The 24,115-nt window shown below is 36.6% G+C and overlaps 1 protein-coding gene across 1 annotated transcript in view; it reads left to right on the top strand.

Moving 5' to 3' along the window:
• Nucleotides 1–1,631: 1,631 nt before the first annotated feature.
• The window catches only part of LOC120137888 (transcription initiation factor TFIID subunit 1), a 29,541-nt gene continuing 7,057 nt past the window's right edge, over nucleotides 1,632–24,115 (top strand). Inside the window, exons 1-15 of the mRNA XM_039153525.1 lie at nucleotides 1,632–1,816; nucleotides 1,922–2,040; nucleotides 3,045–3,107; nucleotides 3,259–3,304; nucleotides 4,261–4,479; nucleotides 7,522–7,637; nucleotides 8,364–8,532; nucleotides 8,825–9,914; nucleotides 12,378–12,580; nucleotides 12,720–12,957; nucleotides 13,328–13,667; nucleotides 16,602–16,811; nucleotides 16,996–17,088; nucleotides 18,046–18,252; nucleotides 18,454–18,660. Coding sequence (XP_039009456.1) covers nucleotides 1,795–1,816; nucleotides 1,922–2,040; nucleotides 3,045–3,107; nucleotides 3,259–3,304; nucleotides 4,261–4,479; nucleotides 7,522–7,637; nucleotides 8,364–8,532; nucleotides 8,825–9,914; nucleotides 12,378–12,580; nucleotides 12,720–12,957; nucleotides 13,328–13,667; nucleotides 16,602–16,811; nucleotides 16,996–17,088; nucleotides 18,046–18,252; nucleotides 18,454–18,660 — 3,342 coding nt within the window. The 5' untranslated portion in view covers nucleotides 1,632–1,794. The remainder of the gene's footprint in view (nucleotides 1,817–1,921; nucleotides 2,041–3,044; nucleotides 3,108–3,258; nucleotides 3,305–4,260; nucleotides 4,480–7,521; nucleotides 7,638–8,363; nucleotides 8,533–8,824; nucleotides 9,915–12,377; nucleotides 12,581–12,719; nucleotides 12,958–13,327; nucleotides 13,668–16,601; nucleotides 16,812–16,995; nucleotides 17,089–18,045; nucleotides 18,253–18,453; nucleotides 18,661–24,115) is intronic.

Genomic DNA, 24,115 nt, shown 5'->3' on the forward strand with positions numbered 1-24,115 from the left:
TGAGATGAACGAACACGGGGTGGCCGGAAAATAGTGTCGGACTTAGGCAGCGACGATGAGAGGGCGCAAATCGACTAGGTTTTGGTTGGAAAGAGGAGAAGACTTCAATAGTGGCAGCGTTAAGACGAAATGACAACCGAGATGACCGAAAATCGATGAAAACATATGAGAAGCTTTGGTTTTCGGACGAACCTTTGACGGTTTCTATACAAAGAACGATTGGCTTTCATCAACGGTGAAGTGTAAAGCTTCGATTGGGAGACAACACTGGTGCTGTTGGAGGTGGCGGTGTGAGCCACCGATGGCTAGATATGGGTTTAACGATGAGGGCAGTGGTGGACGATTGTTAGCCATGAGAAGTTTAACAGCAAATTGACTAAAAAAACTCAATCTATAAAGTTGAGTGAGTAAAATAAGAATCATATGAAAATTCAGTTATCAAATTTGTAATTTACCTTTTATTTTTTCTAACTTGTATCGTATCCGTGGCTTTTAACGATCAAAAAATTATTTCTCTAAGCCACATCATAACGGCGTGAGAAGTTTAACGACAAAATGACCAAAATAACTCAATCTATAAATTTGAGTGAGCAAATTGAAAATTTTGAAAGTACGGTGATTAAAATAGGAATCATATGAAAGTTCAGTGGCCAAATTTGTAATTTACCCTAATTTTTAAACTGAGTTGGTATTAAGTTAACTAATAAAACCAACTTAATTAGAGTTTATACATATAATATAAATACAAATATATAATTTACTTCAGATTTCAAATAAATTAAAAACTTATATATATTTAAAGTAAAAACTTTTAACCGTTAATCATGAATTAATAGAATACTTTTGGTTAATACGATAGAAATATCACGTTGATTCAAAAAATTAGGGAAAAGTACATAAATCGTTTCCCAACTATATAGTATTATTTTATTAAGTCTTTTAATTATTAAAAGTTATAAAATAGTCATATGATTATTTAATGTTACTTAAAAATTGAAGGTTGTCTAAGTTGAACATTGACATGATAATTGTGATATGATAGCCAATTGATATTGTGATATGATGGTAACTTGAGATCATGAAATCAGATTTTATCAGATCACAATTAATAGATCAACGTTCAACTCAAAATATCGTTAATTTTTTAACAAAGAAATACAAGTTTAGAATATAATGAATATTCAAGTGACCATTATGTAATTTTTAATAGTCGAAATACTCAATAAAGTAACACTTTATATTTGAAGGACAATTTTATAACTTTTAATAATCGAGAGATTTAATAAAGTAATATCCTATAATCGAGATTATTTGTGTACTGAAGCTAAAAATTTATGCATGTAATTATATTATCAAATATAAAATTAAAACCATTAAAATATTTATAGTTTAAAAATATTTAAAGCAATGGGCCTATAAACAGCTACGAAGAGGCCCATCAACTGAGTTTTTGTGCAATTTGGTCCATTTACTTTAAGAAAGTGAAAATCGAAGTCGACGCGAGCTCCTCTATAAATACCCCTGGCATCTCCATCCAATTTTCGGTTTATATTGTCTCTAAATTTCCAGCACTTACAACTTTCTGCAATTTATTTTTCTCTTTTAAAAATCATATAAATATCCTTTTATTTTTGTTCAATTTCCCTCTTTTATTAACCATCAAACCGAAATTTTGTTTCTTTTCTCCAATTCATTTCTCTCAGTTCAATCCCCAAAGCCCTTGAAGAACACCCATGGGGTTTAGGTTAGGTTAAATTGTTCTGGGTTTTCTTTGATTTGCAGAAACAGAGAAATATGGGTCACTCTAGCTTCCAAGGTCTTCAATTTCACATGTTTTTAGCATCTCTTTTTATAAACTTGGATTTCCTTTTCTTGGATTGAATTGTAAAGCGTCTTTTGCTTTTTTTCTTCGTTGGAGCAGACGAAGATGACGATGAAGAAGAATACGAGGAGGAAGCTGGTGGGAGTAATCGGCTCCTGGGTTTTATGTTTGGGAATGTCGATAACTCGGGTGATCTTGATGCCGATTATCTTGACGAGGCAAGTTTTCTATTATAATTTATCCCCTTTTCTTCTTGGAGCTTAAATTCTTGGTAATATAGGCGTAAACCTAAACAGAATTTTCTTACTGTTGAGGCTGTTTATTAAGCCGTTCAAAGCTCGTTATTTGCTTACTTTGTATGTAAATCAGTCGGTGGAATCTCACGTTCTTGATGGGTTTGAGAATGTTCTGCACTTCACGTATTTGGTGGAGCTGGGTTTGGACGAGGGCTTAGGATAAAATGAAACTGATGTGAGGAAGGATAGTGTAGCACTTAGCTTTTTATGCTTCTTCTATTTTGCGGGAGAATTATTTTGAATCTACTTATGTTTTGTGTTCAAGGAGCAATTAGTATTATGTTTATATTAATTTGAATTTCGCACCTAAATAGAGTTGCGGAACAGAAGCATCTTGATGCTGCAATGAACTATTTCTATTTGTGTTTAGAATAACCAATCACTCAATTAATTCTGCACTCATTTGTTGTTCGTGAAACTCCCATCAAATTTGACTCTACTAAGTTCTAGTCATGTTGAATGAATCTCTTACAAGTTTGGAGAAATAAACTTTCAAATATTTTTAGTTCAATAATGATACTAAAGACATATAAAACAAATTCCATAGGAGAGATGATTCAGTAACTAAATTAGGGTCAAAATAAGACTAGTGAACCCGAGAAAATCCCATTCTAGAAATCAAAAGCACTAATCTAACACCTCTTTGAAAATTTAAACAAACAAATAAAAAAACTAATGGCATCAAATTTAATATGGAAACTCTAAGACTAAATGAAATGATAATTATACGAGGCTGGCTTCCGTTGGACTTGAAGGACTTTGGTGCTCTTGAGAACTGCATGATTTCTCCTCTTATTTCGTCCATAACCTGATAAAACCCTTGTAGGATATAACATACTAATTTGGCTTGCACTATCTATTTAAGTTGTTAGTTTGATGCTTGGCTTAACTATTTCATTATAGATAACGAACTTTATTTCTTCCAGGACGCAAAGGAACATCTTGCTGCGGTAGCTGACAAGCTGGGTCCATCGCTTACAGATATAGATGTATGTTGTTCTATTATGTGTTCTCTCTATTCTCTCTTCCCTACTAAATTGTTGATTCATAATAAATAAAACTAATGCAATATTTTCTCCATTGTTTTGTTTTTAATTTTAAGTGGGGTTTGTGTTGCTAATGTCACTGTTTGATTGTCAGTTGTCAGATAAATCACCACACACTCCGGCTGATGCTGCTGACCAAGGTGATGTTGTACGGTTGCAAAATCCTCATGCAGTTTTTGATATTCTATTAGTATGTGTGTTTCTTCAACTAGTTGCTATGCTTTGTGTTGAAATCTAAGAGAATAGAACGATAGAGAAGGAAAAAAAATAAAGAGAATAAATCGAGAGAGAAGAAAAAATAATGGAGTTAACGCAAGAACAAAAAATATGATAATTGAAGTAGGAGATTTGTAGTTTAAATAGTTTGAGTTGCCTACATCTAATAAGACTTTTCTATCAAATATACTTCTATCTAGATTATATTGTTGAGATACCGATTTCCGATTGGATTAGTGTTGTGATTATAAAAAGGATATTCCATAGAAGTTTCCTTTATTAAATTAATGTGCTTGAATGCATATGGTATTATTTGGGCCATAGAATGAGAGCTAGTTTGAGAGTCAAACCATATTCTAGGAAACTTGGTGTTATGCTGAAAATTATGATTGAGCATAGAATCCATGATTTGCTTTCCCCAAAGGTTGAACTGGTGCCTAAGTGGCTTTATAATAGGTTGGTTTGCATTCATGGACAATTACCCGCGGCGAATATCCATAATAATGGTATAATGAAGCATACCACAATCTGCTTTCAATATTGCATTAATTCTTGAGAATGAAAAGCGAAAATTGTTTTAATGCCTCTGGCAAGATATTATTTTGGTTGTCTCCTACTGGTAATCCTCATAATTATTAGTGATTTTCTAAGTATTTTCTTTCATCAGGATACATGCTTCAAGTTATGATATATATATATATATATTTGTTTGGATTGTAGATTATTCATTTCTAATCTTTTTAATAGAAGGATATGGAGGCTATAAGTCATTGCTTGGAAAAATTGTGTTGCCCTAAGTTTTGTATGCCTCACAACAATCTGGTGTCTCTCTCTGGTCCAACATTCTGATAATTTGTTCATTGGGGTTTCACTATGATAGATTATGATGAGAAGGCTGAAAATGCCATTGACTATGAAGATATTGATGAGGAGTATGAAGGTCCAGAGACTCAAGCTGCCACTGAGGAAGACAATTTACTTCCCAAAAAGGAATATTTTGCTGCTGATGTTTCTTCTGCTTTGGAGTCTAAAGCCTCTGTGTTTGACGATGAAAATTATGATGAGGATGAGGAAAGTGAAAAGGAGCAAGAGGTGGTAGGTAAGCATATACATGGTTCAAATTGTTCATCAGGCTCACTGTTGAACTGCAGTATTCTTTTAGTTTGATAATTAGTAATATATTCAGTGTTTTTTAGAAAAAAATATTATAACTGATAATCGTTGTAGTGACGGTCCAATACTCTTAGCTGGGTGCCTTTGCTTATATTTGGAGGCTTGAATGTTTGATGACTACTATCTCTTTCCCGAGTACCTTTCAAATAATCTTTTGATCATTGGGTCTTTTTTCATCTTAAGAGAAGTTTGGTGTTATAAACATCTATGGATTCTACCCAACTTGGACAGTTTTATCTTGCTGCAAATTGTGTGCTACAAGTGTATCTGCGTGTGAACTATAAAATGAGATTTTAATCCTCTTTACTCTTTACATGCTTAACAAACTTATCAAAACCTGGTTTCCTGTTTGTTTAATGCTTTGTGCTGTTTAACTGTTAAACCACGGTAAAATTACTTTCCATGTTGGTTTGTGAATATAGATGGATTCACCTTTAATTATGGGTTAATATTTTTTTTGATAGGAAAAGGTCTCATTAAAAACCTCCCTCATAGTTGCCTTTAAGAAGAGGCAATTAGCGGAAAGAGGAAAAGAGTACCTCAGTAGATTAATAAACCAAGATTACATAAGACTAAAGATTACAAATAAACACCCTAAATAAAATACCAAACATAACCACTAAAGACAATCAACCTATCCCCTCCTTAGCTAACTTGTCTGCCTCCCAATTACAAGCCCTAGGAACCAGCCTAACCATAATGTCCCTAGCAGAAATTAAATTCCCAATTTCCCCAATCAAAGAACTGAAAAACGAAGGGGCAGCAAAAGGCCTCAAAATCCAATCCACTGCCGTTTTACAATCACTCTCAAGTATTAGTCTTCCCTTCAGCACCCATTCCGAATCAACAAACAAATCAATGCCTTCTTTAATAGCTTTCAACTTAGCAAACAAAGGAGGACCTGGTCCCACAACCTTAGAAAAAGTGATCAAAGTAGAGCCAATCGAATCTTTCAACAATCCTCCAAGTCCACCCTTCAAGCCATCACCTCTAACCGCCCCATCCACATTGAATTTGTAAAATTCAGGTGGAGGTGGAAACCAACAGAGATCCTTCTTCTTTTTAGGAGAATTAACTGCACTCTTGTCTGCAAGCCGAGGATCCCCTATTAATAAATCGACCTGGATATTAGCCTTATGAAATTTAGCTAAAAACCATTTGGCAAGCCTAAATATGCAAATGAAGAACAGAGTATGACTGTCAAAGTTTGAATTTTCAAACAACACTAAATTCCTAGCCTTCCAAAGCGACCGCAGAACCACTCCCGGTATAAAATTCCAGATAGAAGAAGAAGGCCTTATAAAAGACCAAGAGCAAAGTAAAGACTGGGGATCTCTTGGCAGAACTATAGAAACCTCCCATAACCTGATGAATCTATTCCACAGCTCCCAAGCAACAAGACATAAAATAAAGAGATGATGAATTGTTTCTTCTTCCGTTTGACATAGAGGACATAGTAAATCTACAAGAGGAACACCTCTTTTCTTCAACTCCACTCTAACAACTAGTTTTAGATGAGATAGTTGCCATAGAAATGTTTTAACCTTTGGAGGAGCCAATCCAAACCATACCCATTTGTTCCACTGAAAATTCCCTCCAGAACTGTGTGTAAGTGCTGATCTACAAGCCTTAACTGAGAACAAACCATCTCCATTTCATGAAAAAGTCAGGAAATCATCAACTGAATCCATCAAAACAATATTATCAATCAATGTCATTAGAGAGATCCATTGATCCAATTCCCAGTCGCATAAATTCCTCCTTAATTGAATGTTCCAAACCCAACAACTGTTTTCATAACTACCGAAGTCTGCAACTGATCCTGATTTATTAGTTAATAAAGCATAAATCCTAGGGAATTGTTCTTTTAAAGTAGAATTATTCACCCAAACGTCATTCAAGAATGCAATTGATTTACCATTCCCCACTTGAATCTTCGAATTAGACCTCAAACAGTCCCCAATATCATCCTTTTCGCATAGTTGTTCAAAATTCCTCTCCAAATCCATGAATCATGAGGGTTTGCAACCTTAGTAATTGATAGGGTTAAATTACTGATATTATGCTTGCAACATACCATCTTCTTCCATTGAGAGTCTTTCTCATTTGCAAACTTCCAAACCCATTTCCCAAGTAACACTCTATTAACCATAGACAAATCCATAACTCCCAAGCAACCCTTCTCGTAAGGTTGACAAACCGATTTCCAATTTACCCAATGAATCCGTTTCTTCATAGAACCATCCCCTAAAGGAAATTAGCCATCAAAGAATTCAGCTTATGATTAATCTTTGAAGGAATTTTGAATATAGAGAGGAAAAAAATGGGCAAGGATGACAAAACTGCCTTCACCAACACTAATCTCTCTTGTTTTTTTTTACAATATGCTCTCTCTTGATAGGTGGAAGTGATGTCTTTGTTCTTCCAAGTATTCTCTAAATTAACAGAATATGAAAAGATTGCTAGTTTGATGTTTCTAGTTCATAAACATGTGCTTTTCGTTTTTTTATGGGTTAAATCTATGTGATCATGTATTTTTTATGGAAATCAAGTTGGATTATCTTTCTACATATAACCTTTTTTTTTTTTTTTCCCAGATGTGTTTCTACTGAGTTTATTAAGTTAAACTTTCCATATGCTAGTTTATTTAGGATCAAATTATAGTGGTTACCCTCTTCTGGTTCTGGTTAATCTGCAAAATGATTCGTTTACATATTATCTTTCATTGTGATGAACAGGAAATTGAATAGCTTACATATTAATCTGTATTATAGATAAAGTTCATTTTTATTAGATATTTTCGACTTATTTTAGAATTTGTTTTATTCTTTACCATGCACTTTTCTTGGAAAATATGCCAAAGCAATTGTCAGGTGTTTTTATGGCATCTTTCATCTTTGACTGCAGTGTTTATGATAAATCCGAGCTTTATTCTTCATTTGACTGAATTTTTGCACCCATTTTGTAGTTGTGCAGGAAGAGCATCTTGCAGTATCATTTGAAGTGGAAAAATCTCCTGGGCCTGAAGTACTTTGTGGCTCTTCAGATAGTGGAGATCAAGCAGATGGTACTGAAGATTTTCAGGTGCCTATTTTATGTACATATATCTTTAGAATTTAAGTTTAATATGTCTTTGAGAACTGTAAGAAATATTTGGATAACCACGATTTTCTGCGGGTAGATGTTCTTTTTGGAATGTCATCTCAGAGAAAATTGCCTCAAGTTTTGTAATGAAATGAAACCCGAGCCTTTGATTTTATTTCAACTTAGTAAGACCCCCAATTAAATATCAAATTTTCAATAGATATACACAAATAGATATAATGTAAAATAATATTATCTAGCACATTGTTTATTTTTTATGTAAAGACATCAGGGTTATAGTTGGTGTTTGCAGCTAAAATAGGGTCTAGTGTTTAGCTGTATATTCTCACGCTGTTAATTCAGTTTTGGTCTACTTAGAGAATTATTATTAGAGGACCTGAGCATTATCCCTCTAATTGCATTGTAGTTATAATGAAATGTTTGTATATGGAATTTTGACTGCTGTTAGAGAGTTTGGAGAAATGGTGACCATGGAATACATGCTATCTGATTTCAAATGTTTCCTTTTAATAACTTTACTAAACATTAAGTCACAACAAGATTGCCATTCAAAAACTTAGAATAGGAAATTGCTTCTTATTTTTTAGTTCTGTTCTTTAAGTGCTCAACTATGACAAACTAACAGGAAATGTATTTTTTTTTTCTTTCAGTTCTTGATTTTCATTTGATAAAGAAAGATGTAATTTATTCTAAATGTCACAACAGGAGGTACCTGACACTCCAGAAGAGCCTTTAGATTCCAAAGGTTCGACACCTCTTCCTGTTTTATGTGTAGAAGATGGTATGGTGATCTTACGTTTTTCTGAAATATTTGGTATCCATGAGCCCTTGAAGAAAGCAGGCAAAAGGGACCGTGGCTATTTCACTCATAGAGGTATGTTGCCTATGAAAATTTTCTTTTTCATTCTTAATATGTGCGGTTAAATCTTGTAGTGGGCTTCTGACATCAATTTTGAGTTCATATGCACCAATTTTTTTTTTTTTTGCTTTCTTTTGGTCATTATTCTTGGCCATTAATGTGGAGCATTTTTTTTTGTTTGGAAACCACTTCTTCCATTATAAAATCAACAAATGAATAATATATCTTGGTTAATTTAGTTGTCAGTTTCCTAGATCTCTTCATTTTCACCAGTTGTAATTTTTGGTTTTCCACTTCATTTGTCCAGAGAAGTACAAATCTATGGATGATTCTGATCGTGTTGAAGAGGATGAAGAGGCGTTTCTAAAGGACACTGATCAAGGGTTCTCATTTATTGGTTGGGAAAAGGCAATCCAACATGATATATCTGAATTTACAGATGAACCTCTGGTGAAAGGAGGTTTGGAAATTTCTGCACATAGTGAAGAACATGTTAAGGATTGTTACTCAAATCCTGAAGCAATGAAAGAGGAGGCAGTATTAAATTTTGCTTCTGGATGGCAGTCACCCTTATGTCCGAGATATTTTCCACTTGACCAGTTGGACTGGGAAGAACAAATTGTTTGGGACTATTCTCCTGCAACAGACGACAATTCTTTGAAGAGTCCTGAAATCTCTGTCTCTGATTTGGAGGCTTCAGTTTCAAGAGAGACCATCCAACAGACTGGGCAAAATCTATTTACCGAGCAGTCTATAGAACCCTATGAGAAGGACCATGAGGGTGGCCTTTGTCATTCCTCTGTTGTCTTGGAATCGTTTGAATCAAAATCTCATTCAGAATCCATGGGCATGCCATCATTGGAAAGCAGATTCCATCCCCAACTCTTGAGGCTGGAATCTAAGTTGGGAGTAGATTCCTTAAATGGTTCTGAAAGTAAAAGCAAATGTGTTACCAAAGATCCCTATAAAATAGATCTGGTGAAATGTTTTAGAAAACTTGAGTTGCAAAATAAAGATATAATTGAAGGGTCATGGTTAGACAATGTTATATGGGAACCACATAGTGTTATCGCAAAGCCTAAGCTAATTCTTGATCTTCAAGATGAGCAGATGCTTTTTGAAATTTTAGATAACAAAGAAAGTAAACATCTTCAGCTCCATTCTGGGGCTATGGTTATTACTCGACCTGCAAAGCCAGACAGTCGTTCTCATGAGGTCTCAGATCATAAATATCAACCTGGTTGGCAATTCAATATTGCTAATGATAAGTTCTACGTCAACCGTAAAGTTTCACAGCAGTTACAATCAAATTCGAATAAACGCATGGCTCATGGCGTCAGAGTTCATCATTCAGCACCTGCACTTAAGCTTCAAACAATGAAGTTGAAGTTGAGCAAGTAAGTCTTCCTGTTAATATCCTTTTAATGTTTTAATTCATGTCTACTCCTTTGGTAGTGTTTGGTGCATACTTATGTGTTCATTTTGTTGTCCTGTTGATCTATGTACTGTAAACTGTCCTTTGTGATCTTTGTTCGGTTCAAAATTCATACAAAAATATTGCATCTCTTCTTAGGCTTAAATTTATTGGCAATATCACAATAGTTGTCTATTTGCTCGATCTACTATAATGAATCTGAGTTTCTTTTATCGAAGTAGTTTCATCTAATTTGTGAAAAATGAATTGAAAGGAGGATACAAGAAAATATCCTATGCTTGTCAACTATGAGGGAAGGAAAGGAGAGGGATCTGAGAGAGATGAGAAGTCGGAGGAAGGTAATCCATGGTTCCCCGTATTTGGGTTGCTTTGAAAGGAGGGTTAATTTACTGACTTTGTTGGTAAGGCTTTCTAAGGGTAGGAATTGTTAACCCAGTTTATTTTATATGATGGGAATATTAAAATATCAGCGTTTCTGTTTTTATAGTTTCAAATCTTCCCAACTAGTCGAATTTTGAAAATTTCCCTTTTAAAGTGGTTTTGTGGGATCCATGCACCCACCGAAGCCAAGGATACCAAAACTAGAGAAACTGGAGCAATCTGCCTCTCTTCTCTTAATCAAACAAATCCCTCTGCTGCTGTTATTTATCCGAGAGAAAAAAAACTATACCCATTATTTTTTTGATAGGAAAACTATGCCCATTATTACCCTAGTATTTTGTTTACAAGCAAAATTGAGCAAGTTTATCAAATCCGTTTGAGCTACTATTTTCAGTGGTATCCTAAAATGAGTTTAATACTCCAAAAAATCCGTTATCATCTGACATACGAGATATTCAGTTTTGGTCAAAATTACCAAAATACACTTTTAGTTTAAAAACATTGTTTTTGATTAGTATGAGTTGCTCTATCATTAGGGGTGACTCTGTCTAAGCTTACATGATTGTATTTTTTTTATAAGAATAGGAGGTCTCGTTAAAACCCCCCCTTCATAACTGTCCGTTCCCCAAAAAGGAGAACAAACAATCAGTGGAAGGAGGAAAAGAGTGCCTCAAATTTTATTAAAATAAGGGTTTAAATACCCAACATTACAACCAGAACATTGCTATAACCCCATTACAAAGAAAAAACCCCACTCTTAAGTATCCCTATCCTAACCTCACCCAATCCCTTTCTTAGCCAATTCATCAGCTTCCCAATTAGCACATCTTACAATCAGCCTACATATGACATCTTTAGCTAAAACCAAGGATCTAATCTCCCTAACAATGCATTCATAACATGAAGGACAAGACAAATTTTTAATCCATTCTAAAGCTACCGAGCAATCGCACTCCAAAATAAGACGACCCAGCGAGCCCCAATCTGAATCAAAGAATAGTTTCAACTCTGCTTTGATCGCCTTCAATTCATCTAGGATTGGAGGACCTGGACCCACAGAGTCGGGAAAAAACAGCAGTGTACAGCTGTTCGAATCCCTTAACAATCCATCAATGCCCCCTTCCTCCTATCGCTTACTACTGCCCCATCTACATTTACCTTAAAAAAGCCATCGGGAGGAGGAGTCCAACAAGTGATTTTCGCTTTTAATTTCCGAGGGACAATGAGTCCGCCAAACAGGGATCACCAGCCAGGGAATTCAATGAAACAGCCGAAATGGATGCTTAGCTAAAATTAGCTTTCCCATTTTTGTACCGTATTCATTAAATGGTTGAAATGTCGAGTGATTTGAGTCGTTAAACGAACAATGTCACATCAGTGACTCAAGTGACCTACGGAAAGTGACAACTCTTGAGCCGGGTTTGGGGGTTACAATAGGCGGTATTAGAGTGAGGTTTTCAATGCTTAGATCGTGGAGACTGCGAAGACCCTGCTGCCTATTTTAGTACAAGTATGAAATTTATTTGCATGATTTGGGAATATTTGGGGTACCATGCCTGTAATACTATATGTTTTTATAAGTTTTCGAGACTCCAATGCAGCCCTAACGGATGTGTATTTGCTGTAATTTTAGATGTTTTAGAAAGTAGACGCTCAAAATATTCGTTATGAGCAAAAGCAGAGCGCCTTTGATTAAAGGTTTCTTATATTTGGTTTCTGATTAGAATAGTTAATAGCTCATTAGTGGCTGATGGTTTCTGATCTTGGTACAATCTACAAAATTTTCAGCAGTGTATTACAATTACTCTTGAGTACGTGGCTGTAATTTAGCTGAATAAACTTTGATCTTGCAGATATTTTATCATCTTCTCTCTATATAAGTAGTTTTGGTAATTAGAATAATGTGATGCTACATTGGTGTATTCCTAGCTAAACTTTTCGTTTTATGTTATTTCTCCTGGCTCTTGCACAGTGCTTGCCGTTCAGTACTATGAGTATGTACCCGCTAGATTTCAGCCTTTGAGTATAATCTGTGGTTTTGCAGTAAAGATATAGCAAATTTTCACCGTCCAAGAGCGATATGTTATCCGCATGATATTGAGGTGGCTGTTAGGCAACAAGGGAGGCTGTCGACCCAAGGACCCATGAAAGTCATATTGAAGAGCTTGGGAGGCAGAGGTTGCAAACTACATGTTGATGCTGAGGAAACTGTCTCTTCTGTTAAAGCAAAGGCTTCTAAAAAGCTAGGTACAAAAATATTGTTTTTAACATGTATATCCACTGTACTTTAGCTGTTAAACAGAAGATGCTGGCTTTTAAGTTTTTGCTTTGTGAATTTTATAATGTCTGGATCTTAAAGTTCATTTTGGGTATTTTTTTTTTGTAGATTTCAAGCCATCAGAAACAGTGAAAATATTTTATCTTGGGAAGGAGCTTGAAGACGATAAGTCTCTTGCTGCCCAAAATGTTCAACCAAATTCTCTGCTCCATCTTATTCGCACTAGATTACATTTGTGGCCAAGGGCACAAAAACTTCCGCGAGAGAATAAGTCTTTAAGGCCTCCCGGGGCATTTAAGAAGAAATCTGATCTTTCTGTGAAAGATGGTCATGTCTTTCTTATGGAGTGAGTGTCAAACATCATTTTCTGCCTGCCCATTTTTCCCCTCTCATTTTCTTGAGTATAATACGTTTTCAAATCTTATTGTGTTGTGGCATCTTCTTATTTTGTGGCTTAGAACAAGCAATAATAAGACTAGACCGTCTTAGGCTTTTTCAGTAGTATTTCTGACTTCTGAGCTTTAGCTGATATTTTTTCTTCTACATTACATTTTGAACTTAAGTTGTATATAAATTGAGCATTTTCTTCTTCTAATATTGTTATTATTATTATTATTAGAATAATTTTCATTATCATGAATGAAGGGATTCTCATGAAAATAGGTATATTACATATGGATTTCTCAAGTGACCTTCACCACTTTTTCACGGTTCAGGTACTGTGAGGAGAGGCCTTTACTGTTGAACAATGTGGGCATGGGTGCGAACCTGTGCACCTACTATCAGAAAACATCTTCAGGTGATCAAACTACTAGTGGAATGTTACGCAATGGAAACCAAACCTTGGGAAATGTTCTGCTTCTAGAGCCAGCTGACAAATCACCTTTTATTGGAGATATTAAAGCCGGCTATAGCCAGTCATCTCTAGAAACAAACATGTACAAGGCTCCTATATTTTCCCACAAAGTGCCATCAACTGACTTCTTATTGGTTAGGTCACCAAAGGGAAAGCTTTCCATACGACGTATTGATAAGATCGCTGTTGTAGGACAACAGGTTTGTTTCAGCTGTAGGTTTTTCTGCATGTAGCTTTCCAAGAAATTATATCAAACTGTACCATTAATTCTATGGAGTTGATGCATTTGTATGCTGTAAGCTTCTGGTTACTGATTTTGGTGCTGCATGTTACTTGTTTTGCCTATGCTCAAATCAATGTGTTGGCTGCCTGCCTACACCTGTATTAGCATTGCCGTTGTCAAAATCTATTAGCCAGGGTGGAACTATTGCATTTATAAGAAACCTTAACCTGAATGGTGGTGGTGTTCCTGACATTAATTCATTGGTTGTATGATTTGCATTTCAGAGCAGATATATCATACGAGTAAATAATATTTATAGAAAAGATGCAGGATTGATGTTCAACAGCCATTTAACTTTAGGGCAAGGACCAGGGAAAACTTTGTTTGATAGTTAGGCTTGACTTGGCCGACCATTTTTTGCCCTTGAGGTTTAGGCATGGCCTGTCCATTGATAAGCTTGATTTTTTTTTTTGATAGGAATAGGATGCCTCATTAAAAACCTCCCTCATAGTGGTCCTCTGCCCTAAGGTAGGACCAACTAGCGGAAGGAGGAAAAGAGTGCATCAATTTATTGATAATAAACCAGATACATAAGGCTTAAAAACAGTCTTGCAAACTACATAAAACTTAAAAACAGTCCTGAGGGTACTTTGCTCTTAAGGCTTACACAACCGCCTAAGCAAGGACAAAAATTACCCAATTCCTTCCTTTGCTAACTTATCGGCCTCACAGTTACACCATCTAGGAATCCACCTAACAAGAGCCTGAATAGCAGAAATAATAGACACAATTTCCTTGACAAAGTTTGACAGAAAAGCAGGTGCAAGAGCTTGGTCTTTAATCCAATCCACTGCTATCTTTGAATCGCTTTCAATAATTAGTCTGCCCTTCGAAGCCCATTGTGATGAAACAAATAGGTCAATTCCTTTTTTGATAGCCTTCAGCTCTGCTAGGATAGTAGGAGAAGGACCGACACTTTCTGAAAACGAAAAAAGACTATCCCGATTCCAATCTCTGAGAATACCCCCTATTCCAGCATACATACCAACCGTACTAACAGCCCCATCCACATTCAACTTAAAAAAATCCACTGGAGGAGGACTCCAACAAATCGCCTTCCTATTCATGCCTATGAACTCTGTTAGATTATCAGCCAAAGAAAGGTCAGCAATTAAAGAATCCACCTGAATAGGGATAAGTGGATATTTTGCCAAATACCATTTGGCTAACCTTAACCGCACAGTGAAAAAACAATGATAATCTATCCAACTTCTTTTCCTCAAAAATGATCTCATTTCTAATCTTCCATATTGACCACAAGACTGCCCCCGAAATAAACTTCCACATAGCAGATTTAGGATTCATATCAGCCCAAGAACTAAGCAACGAAGGAGGGTCTGGCGGTAAAACTAACCGAAAACCCCAGTACCCTATAATCTTATACCAAAGTTCCCACGAAACTCGACATGAAATGAAAAGATGCTGGATTGATTCATCCTGCAGGTTACAAAGTGGACAAAGAATGTTCTCCCCTAAAGGAACCCCTCTTCTCAACAATTCAACTCTAACAGCAACTTTTTGATGGGACAATTGCCAAATGAAGGATTCTACTCTAGGAGGAACTAAGCCCGACCATACACAGTTACTCCAAAATAAAGATTCATCATTAAAATTGTAAAGAGCTTTCCTGCAAGCTTTAACAGAAAACAGCCCGACATTCAACCCATTCCACAACAACCCATCATCCAATGACTCAATAAGTTTAACATTTTTCAGCCTATCCAACAGCTCTACCAGCTGCTCCACCTCCCAATCACATAGATTCCTCCTAGTCTTCACACACCATTCCCATCCGGTTGAATCAAAACTCCCAAAGTCTGCAACATTACCCGTTTTATTAGTAGAAAGGGCAAAAATTCTTGGAAAAAGAAATTTCAAAGGAAACTCCCCAAGCCATGTATCACACCAAAAGGATATAGATTTCCCATTCCCAATTTGTATCTTTGCATGAGATCTAAGACAACCTCCGATGGTATCATCCTTCATGAAGTTATTAACAATTCCCCTCCACATCCAAGAGTCATTTTGAGAAATAACCTTGTTAATATCCATGGTCTGACAGCTGACATTGACTTCCTTGCTAGAAAGAGAGTTAAATCTATAAATCATATATGTGGTTTTAGGGGTGAGTTTTTCCAAAACAGACAAATGCCCTCTGATCACTTTTGTATTGTCAAGATTTAGATTTTGCACAGTTTCTTTTCCAAGTTAAACTGTGTTAATTAATTCCATGGATGAATATTTAACATTAATCTGCTGTGTTTTTGGTGAATAATTGCAAGAAAAAGCTATTATATGTATGTTGAGAGTGGAAAAGGACATAGAGACTAGAGTGAGGGTTCTATATGTGGTTTGGGTTGTGGTAGTTGTGTGTGAATTATAAGCTCATTGTGTTTATGCATAGAGTACAATGTATGTTTATGAACTTAGGTTTCTGATGCTAACAAATTGTCAATATAACTTTGGCATCATATTTGTTAAACTTTGGGATGTTAGCATGCTAAGTAGTTCCAGCCTGAGAACTATCAGGTCTGATCCAATGGAAATGGTACATCTTAAATGCAGTTTTGGTGTTTATTGCATCTCCATATTCAGGTTCTGGTTTCTTTGCCTATTTCTAATTGGTTTTCGGTTGGATGCTTAGCAAGGTCATAGTGATAGGTTGCTTGTTTGTAACTTTATTTGTTCTCCTGCTCCTGGAATTTTCAAGATAAATCCATGTAGTGTAAGATGGTATGTGGACATTGATGCATTTGAGTGTATGTGTTGTTCTTTGTGAATTCTTTAAAGAATCGGCATAACTCATACTATGGTCTTTCCCTTTCTGATTTATCCAATTTTCCTTATGCAGGAGCCTCTCATGGAGGTATTTGCTCCTGGATCAAAGAATATTCAGACATATCTCATGAACAGAATGCTGGTTTATGTATATCGGGAGTTCTTTGCGGCTGCCAAACGTGGTTTGATTCCATGTATTGGTACAGATGAGTTGTTTACTCATTTTCCTAACCTTTCAGATGCAATTGTCCGTAAAAAGCTGAAGGAATGTGCTTATTTGCGGGTAATTTTTGTGTTTTATTATTTTGAATTTCGGTTGATTGTTAATTAAAAAGTTGCTTGATACCTGCCTGATGTTCCTATTGATGTCAGTGATCCTCAAATTTTCAAGATTATTGCTTTTCTGATTTATTCTTCTATTATCTTCTATTAACTTATTTGCTACACTTGCCTTCCTTGCATCCTAGAGAGATAAAAGTGGACGACAAATTTGGTCCATGAAGCGTGATTTCCACATTCCACCTGAAGGTGTTCTGAGAAAGTTGGTGTCTCCAGAGCACGTGAGTTTCACTATCTATATTGTTTCTTTTTCTTTACCTTATATAATTGAGTCTTATATCAAAAGTCTGAAGATGAATGAAGATGTAGGCCCAGTGCGTTTACAATAAAGAAAAGGTATTTGAAGGTATATTCATGGTGTTGCATAATATCATAGCCATTGTAAATTTAACAATTTTGGAAATTACCTGAACATTTGTCTCAATAGTTAGTGCATTAGGTCCTTGCTCAATAGTATATAATATATATTTCTTCTGTTGGATATGGTGAAGTATTAGTGTATGTGGTTGGTGGGTAACTTCAAATAACATGTCTTTTCGATGGTATTTGCTTTGTTGTTGATTTTACATTTACTTTGGTAGTTTCCTTATTTGTTCCATATGAACCAACAACCTTTATACCTTCTCTTTGGTGTTTCCTTGGTTCTTAAAAAGCATTTGCCTGTAAAAATGGAATTCCTTGGGATGTACAACTTCAACTTCTTGAAAATGGAGTCGGGTAAATTTTTTTTTACATAGGGATAGCATATGGATTTATTTTATGGGTATCCATTTTGATTTGATTGACTTTTGCTTGAGCTGGATGATGAAAACTTATCATGTCTGGTTCCTTCAGGGAAAGGATCTAAAAAATTCACCTATCCTAATAACAAAAGAAGTTGACTTGAATATTCTGGAAGATAATGGAAAAATAAATTATTATTTTTTCACTGCAAGGATCTTTGTCACTAACCTTTTATTTATTTATTCTCCATATGTGAATCAACTTGCTTTATTTTCCATCTATTGGAGAATAAAACAAAATGACAAACTAGATGCTTTGTTATTGACCATTGTTGTATCATGATCTTTGAAACATGTATTATGTATAGAAAACATAGAAAGGCTCTGAGGTTTGAAATGCATGTGCTTCCATGTAATTCATCTATCTTGATTGTTTCTTTTCTCAATCTTGTACAGGTTTGTGCATATGAAAGCATGCAAGCTGGTCTGTACCGGCTTAAACATTTAGGAATCACACGACTAACTACTCTTACCAGTGTTTCATCTGCAATGAGTCAACTCCCTGATGAAGCTATAGCTCTGGCTGCTGCGTCACACATTGAACGGGAGCTGCAGATAACTCCATGGAATCTGAGTTGCAATTTTGTTGCATGTACAAGCCAGGTAAAATATTATTTCTTATGCTAATAAGAAGCACTCGAGTTTTTGCTTTTCAAACAGGCTATAAAGCAACAAAATCACATATTATGAAGTTGACCTTTCCAATCATATTCTTTAAAGTGTTTTGATTAGGAAAATGGCTTGTTAAGTAGCAATTTGCTATTTAATTTTATCATTTACCTTTTACCTCTTCCCTTTTTCCAGGACAGAGATAATATTGAGAGACTGGAAATAACTGGTGTTGGTGATCCTTCTGGTCGAGGTTTAGGATTTAGCTATGTCCGTACTGCTCCAAAGGCTCCTGTGTCAAATGCTGTGATGAAGAAAAAAACTGCAGCTGCTCGTGGAGGTTCTAGTGTGACTGGTACAGATGCTGACCTTCGCAGATTAAGCATGGAGGCAGCACGGGAGGTGAGTTTTTATTGGGGAAAAAATAACTATTGAAGTCTGATAGGAAAATTTGTCAGAAATACTGTTTTCTTTTGTCATTTTGGTATCACTTATAGTTACTATAGTTTTTAGATAGTGGCTGTAATGTTACATCTTCACTATGCTGTTTATTTAGAAAAAGAAAAATATAGTTTTCCCTTAGCTGCTCCATATGTCAAACTATGGTGAAAACCTGCAACTTTTCATCTAAAGGAACTTAAGACTCGGTAAGTTTCCACGGGTTAATTAAGGTCTAGAATCAAGATAAAGACAACAAATTTTGATTTTATTAATCACCTTTTGTAACATCACAAACATATAGAAAGGGAGTTCAAACTTCCCACAACTTGATAAACTCATCAAGTTAACAAGATATTTAGGGCATTCTCAGTAACCATAAATTAAACATTAATTAGAAATTTATCATTGATACAAAAAAGATATGAGTGAGAGAGTCAAAAATTTAGAGAGAGAAGGAGCGAATGGTCAGTTTGTTGTGGGGGAGAAATGGACGATTTTCGTTGATAATCTTAGCAAGAGGGTTACAAGAGGTGAATTAAGGGAAATATTTCAGCATTACGATCAAGTTGTGAGGATTTTCATTCCAAATTTTACTCAGAAACCGAAATACAAGAATTACACTTTCGCGTTTGTCCAGTTTGCAAGTGAGGAAGGGAGGAGGAGGGCTATTCAGGGTGTTAACGGAACTTGGATCGATGGGAAAAAAGTTTCAGTCGGGTTAGAAAAATATCAGAACAACAGGAATAGAGAAGTTACTGAAGGCATGTCTACGAGGGATGGGCCAATCCCAATAAGGGTGGAGAAAACAAATGGTGAGAAGCAAGCTGGATCTTTGAGAAATCTGAGGGACAGTAGATCATACAAAGAGGTGGTGGAAACGACCAATAGAGAGGATTGCGGAAATGTCAATAAAGAGGATGGTCAAAGGTTAAGGAAGGCTGCTAATGGGATAAGGAATGTCTGGGAGATGCATATCTCCTCGGAGGATTCGACTTGGGTGAAAAGGTCTTTAACAGGGGTAATCAAGCATTCCTTTGAGCAAGAATTTGTTCAAAAAGCTTTGGCAAGTGAAGGAATTCAGGTAAAAATAGCGAGATGGGGCTACGCATGGAATGCTTGTGTTGTAACCTTTAAATCGATTGAAGACTACTCTGACACATGGGCAAGAAAACAGGAGGAGATCTGTTTTTGGTTTGATTGGCTGGAGCCATTGCTAAACGAGGAGGGAGTTCCATTGGCGTTCTGTCTCGTGGAATTGATGGGATTACCGTTATTATGCTGGAATGTAGAGTTCTTGGAGAAACTTGTTCAGAAATGGGGAAAGTTCATTGGCATCTTGGATTCTTCAAAGAATAGGTCAGATTTATCGTCAGCAAGAGTTTTGATCAGGGTCGCCAGTCCGTTTGATGTCCCTGAAATGGTCACAATAGGGTCTTACGGCAGATCTTTCAAGGTTAAAGCCATACTGGGATCGGTATTTTTAAAACCGGAGGAGTTTTCCGGGGGGATTGATGGTGAAAATTCAAATTACGGGTACAGTGAAAATCATTTTCCCGAGGAAGAGTGCGGCCGCCGTCTGACTTTGGAACAAGTTGAAAATTTTAAGTCTTCTGAAGACTCTATGCTGAAGAAAGACAATTGGCATGATCAGGAGCAGAGGAGTAGGTTGCAAAAGGGGGATGGGGAGCAGCTTTTACCAAAAAAGTCAAATATGAATATTTTAGACGTTGGGTTGTCAGATTTGCAGGAAAAAGGAAAATATCCTGCTGGGGAGCATGCTGGACTTGGTCTAAGGGAAGAATTGGGCCTAGACTCTCAAGCCCAAGATTGTAACAGTTTGATTTCTGAATCAAGCATGAAGATTATGTGTCCTCCAGGGCCTGCGTATAATCTGAAATGGATTGCCGAAGGGTCCAAAGGCAGATTTATTCCCCAATTAAACATGGAATGGATCAAGTCCAATGAAGAATCGATAAAGGACGTAGTGGCCTTGGACAATGAGGTTACGAACGCAAAAGGAGTGGAGGAGGAAAAGGATGATGTTTCAATCAAAACTGTTGGAACTCAACCAATGGAAGTACGAAAGGGGACGTTTCCTAATGGTCAGAGGAGCTGGAGTCCGTTGGTTTATTTGTCCAGAAGTTTGGCTTTGACGAGTGTTCCGGTGGGAAGAGGGAATAGAGGAACTTGTAATAGAGTATAGAAGATCAAAAGATAGAAAATTCTGGTATGATCCAAAGATAGAAGAAGAGCTGTTGCGACCAGCTGAGGTACTGCACCATAATAGAAAAGCTTCCAATTCTTTATTGACCACCCAACCGCTCCCAACTTTAGAGGAAGATGGAATAATTAGCGACGATGAGGAAGGAGGTCCTTTTAAAAGTGTAGTAGGAGACTTGGACCAGCATTCAGGGAGCAGGGTAGTGCCTCGATCAGATTGTCAGTCTCGAGCAGTTATAAGGAAAGAGAGTAGGCGACAGAGAAGGATTTTGACTAGGGAAGCTTTGGAGGTGGCTAGTTTACACACAGTTTCTTCTCCCTCCTTTTCGATGTTTTTGGAAGAAGCAGTGGCTACGTGGGAGGTTAGTAAGTTGTTGGGGATCTCATTTAAAGAAGGCAAGAAGGTGTTTTTAGATAAAATTATTGATCTTGAGGAAGGATTGGGGGTTAGTAGGAATTGTTGAAATAAGGGGGTGTGCTATTGTGCTTTTTTGAGTTGAATTTCTTGGGATATTTGTTATATTTATGAGTAACATTAATATTATTTCGTGGAACATAAGGGGGTTGGGGAAGAAGGAAAAAACAAGAGCTGTAGCTAAATTAGTCAGGAAGAATAAGCCGAGCATTCTACTTATTCAAGAAACAAAGCTAGAAAATTGTTCTATGGCACTAAGGAGAAGGGTAGGGGGTTGTCTTCTCGAGGGATGTATCTTTTCACCAGCTGTTGGGTCTGCAGGGGGTTTGCTGGTAATGTGGAATGATAATGAATTTAAAGTGTCCAGTAGTTACTTAAGTAGCAGGATCATTGCAATATTTGGGAAGTTTAAGAATGTTGTTGAGGAGTGTGTGATTATGAATATTTATGGTCCCTCCACTGAATCTGAAAAGGATGAATTTTACAGGGAATTACTGGAGTTTGTTTCAGCCCAATCGAATCTACTTTGTATTGGGGGGGACTTTAATACGTATCTTGATCCGACTGAGAAGATGGGAAGGTCTCAAAACTGGCATTCTGTTGATATATTTAGGAATTTTCTGCAGCAAACCAATCTAATTGATCTTCCGTTGGTGGGAGGAACTTTTACTTGGTGTAACAACAGGGAAGAATCAACCTGGGTTAGGCTTGACAGGTTCTTAATTTCTGGTAATTTTTTGACCTGCTGTCCGAACGTAGTTCAAAGGCTACTGCCTAGGTCCATATCAGATCATAATCCGGTGTCATTGGAGGATTCGTATGTAGACTGGGGTCCTAAACCATTCAGATTTTACAATTATTTACTAGAGGAAGAATGCTTCGAGGATTTGGTTAAATCTTCAATGGTTGACTTGATAGAAAGGAATAATAGAAGGGGTATCCTCAGTATTTTACAGGGAACTAAAAAGTCAATCAGAAACTGGTCAAGCAGGAAATTTAATGGGATTTCAGACTCTATCGAAACTTTAGAAGGGCGAATTAATGAGTTAGAATTGAAGGCACAAGGTAGTAAACTTTCTCCGCAAGAGTGGGAACAGGTGAAGCAGTCTAGATCGAATCTCTGGAGGTTGTACAGGATTGAAGAAAGCGTTTGGTTTCAAAGAGCAAGAACGAGATGGATCAAAGGAGGGGACAGAAATACTAGATTTTTCCACTTGTGTGCACTAAACAGAAACAGGAGAAATGCAATTACTAGTCTGAAGATTAATGGGACTGTAGTTTCAGACCCGTCTCTGATCAAGACCCACATTTCTGATTTTTTTAAGACAGCTTTTAATTCCATTTCTACAATGGAAGTGGAGAACTTATTTCTGGATTTTTCTAAACTGTCAAGGGAACAATCTACAAAAATAGAGGAGAAGTTTTCAGAACAGGAAGTTTGGCAAGCTATAGCATCCTCGGACAGTTCTAAATCTCCTGGTCTGGATGGCTTTACAATGGGTTTCTTCAAGAAATGCGGGCCAGATTTAAAGGAGCAAGTACTGGAATTTTTTAACGATTTTTATTTCGGAAGGATGTGGGAGCATGGAGTAAATCACGCCTTTATTACCCTAATTCCGAAAATTTTAAATCCGGAAAGTGTTGAAGACTATCGACCAATTAGCCTTGTAAGAAGTTTGTATAAGATCCTATCAAAAGTTCTATCCAAGAGGCTTAGCAGCTGTGTTGGTGACATTATTAGCCCTTTCCAGTTTGCGTTTATACCAGGGAGACAATTGTTGGATTGTGCATTTGTTGCAAATGAAGGGATCGATTATTGGAGAAAACAAGGTCTACAAGGGGTTGTTTTCAAAGTTGACTTTCGCAGAGCATATGATTCTGTTGAATGGCCGATTTTGAACAGAGCAATGAAGGAGATGGGCTTTGGTATAAGATGGTGTTCGTGGATCTCACAGTGTATCTCTTCTGCTTCGGTTTCGGTTCTGGTGAACGGTTCCCCTTCGGAAGAGTTTACTATGGCTAAAAGACTAAGACAAGGTTGTAGTCTCTCTCCGCTCCTATTTAATATTGTAGGTGAGTTGCTGCATTTGATGCTAGACAAAGCAGTTGACAAAGGACTTTTCCAAGGTTTTGTGATTGGGAATTCTGCGGATTCACTTCGGTTATCTCATCTTCAATTTGCCGACGATCTCATCATTTTTTGCCAAGCTTCACTTACTCAGATTAAAAATGTCAAAAGGGTGTTGAGGATTTTCAGTATAATGGCAGGGTTGCATCTAAACTTAAAGAAGAGTAAACTGTATGGTGTCAACGTTGATGAGGATATTTTATCAGACTGGGCAGTGGAAGTGGGCTGTTCTGTTGATCGTTTTCCCGCAGATTATTTGGGTCTTCCAATCGGTGCTAAGAAGAATTCTGAAGCTTTATGGGATCCTGTCCTTAAAAATTTCAATTCAAAACTAGCTGGGTGGAAAGCTTCTTCTCTGTCCTTGGCTGGCAGGACAGTTCTATTAAAGTCAGTGTTGACTTCCCTGCCAACATTTTTCCTATCTTTCTTTAAAATGCCTTGCAAAGTTGGGAATAAATTAAACTCCTTAATGGCCAGATTTTTATGGGGTGACAGTGCGGAAAAAAGGAAGATCCACTGGGTTAGTTGGGATACAGTTTGCAAACCAATGAACAGTGGTGGCCTTGGGGTTCTTGACTTGAATCTTTCTAATCGGGCATTATTGGGGAAATGGGTGTGGAAGTTCGCAAATGAAAAGGATTCCATATGGAAAA

The sequence above is a fragment of the Hibiscus syriacus genome, unplaced genomic scaffold (assembly GCF_006381635.1).
Source record: "Hibiscus syriacus cultivar Baekdansim isolate YM2019G1 unplaced genomic scaffold, ASM638163v2 tig00110676_pilon, whole genome shotgun sequence".
Lineage (NCBI taxonomy): Eukaryota > Viridiplantae > Streptophyta > Magnoliopsida > Malvales > Malvaceae > Hibiscus > Hibiscus syriacus.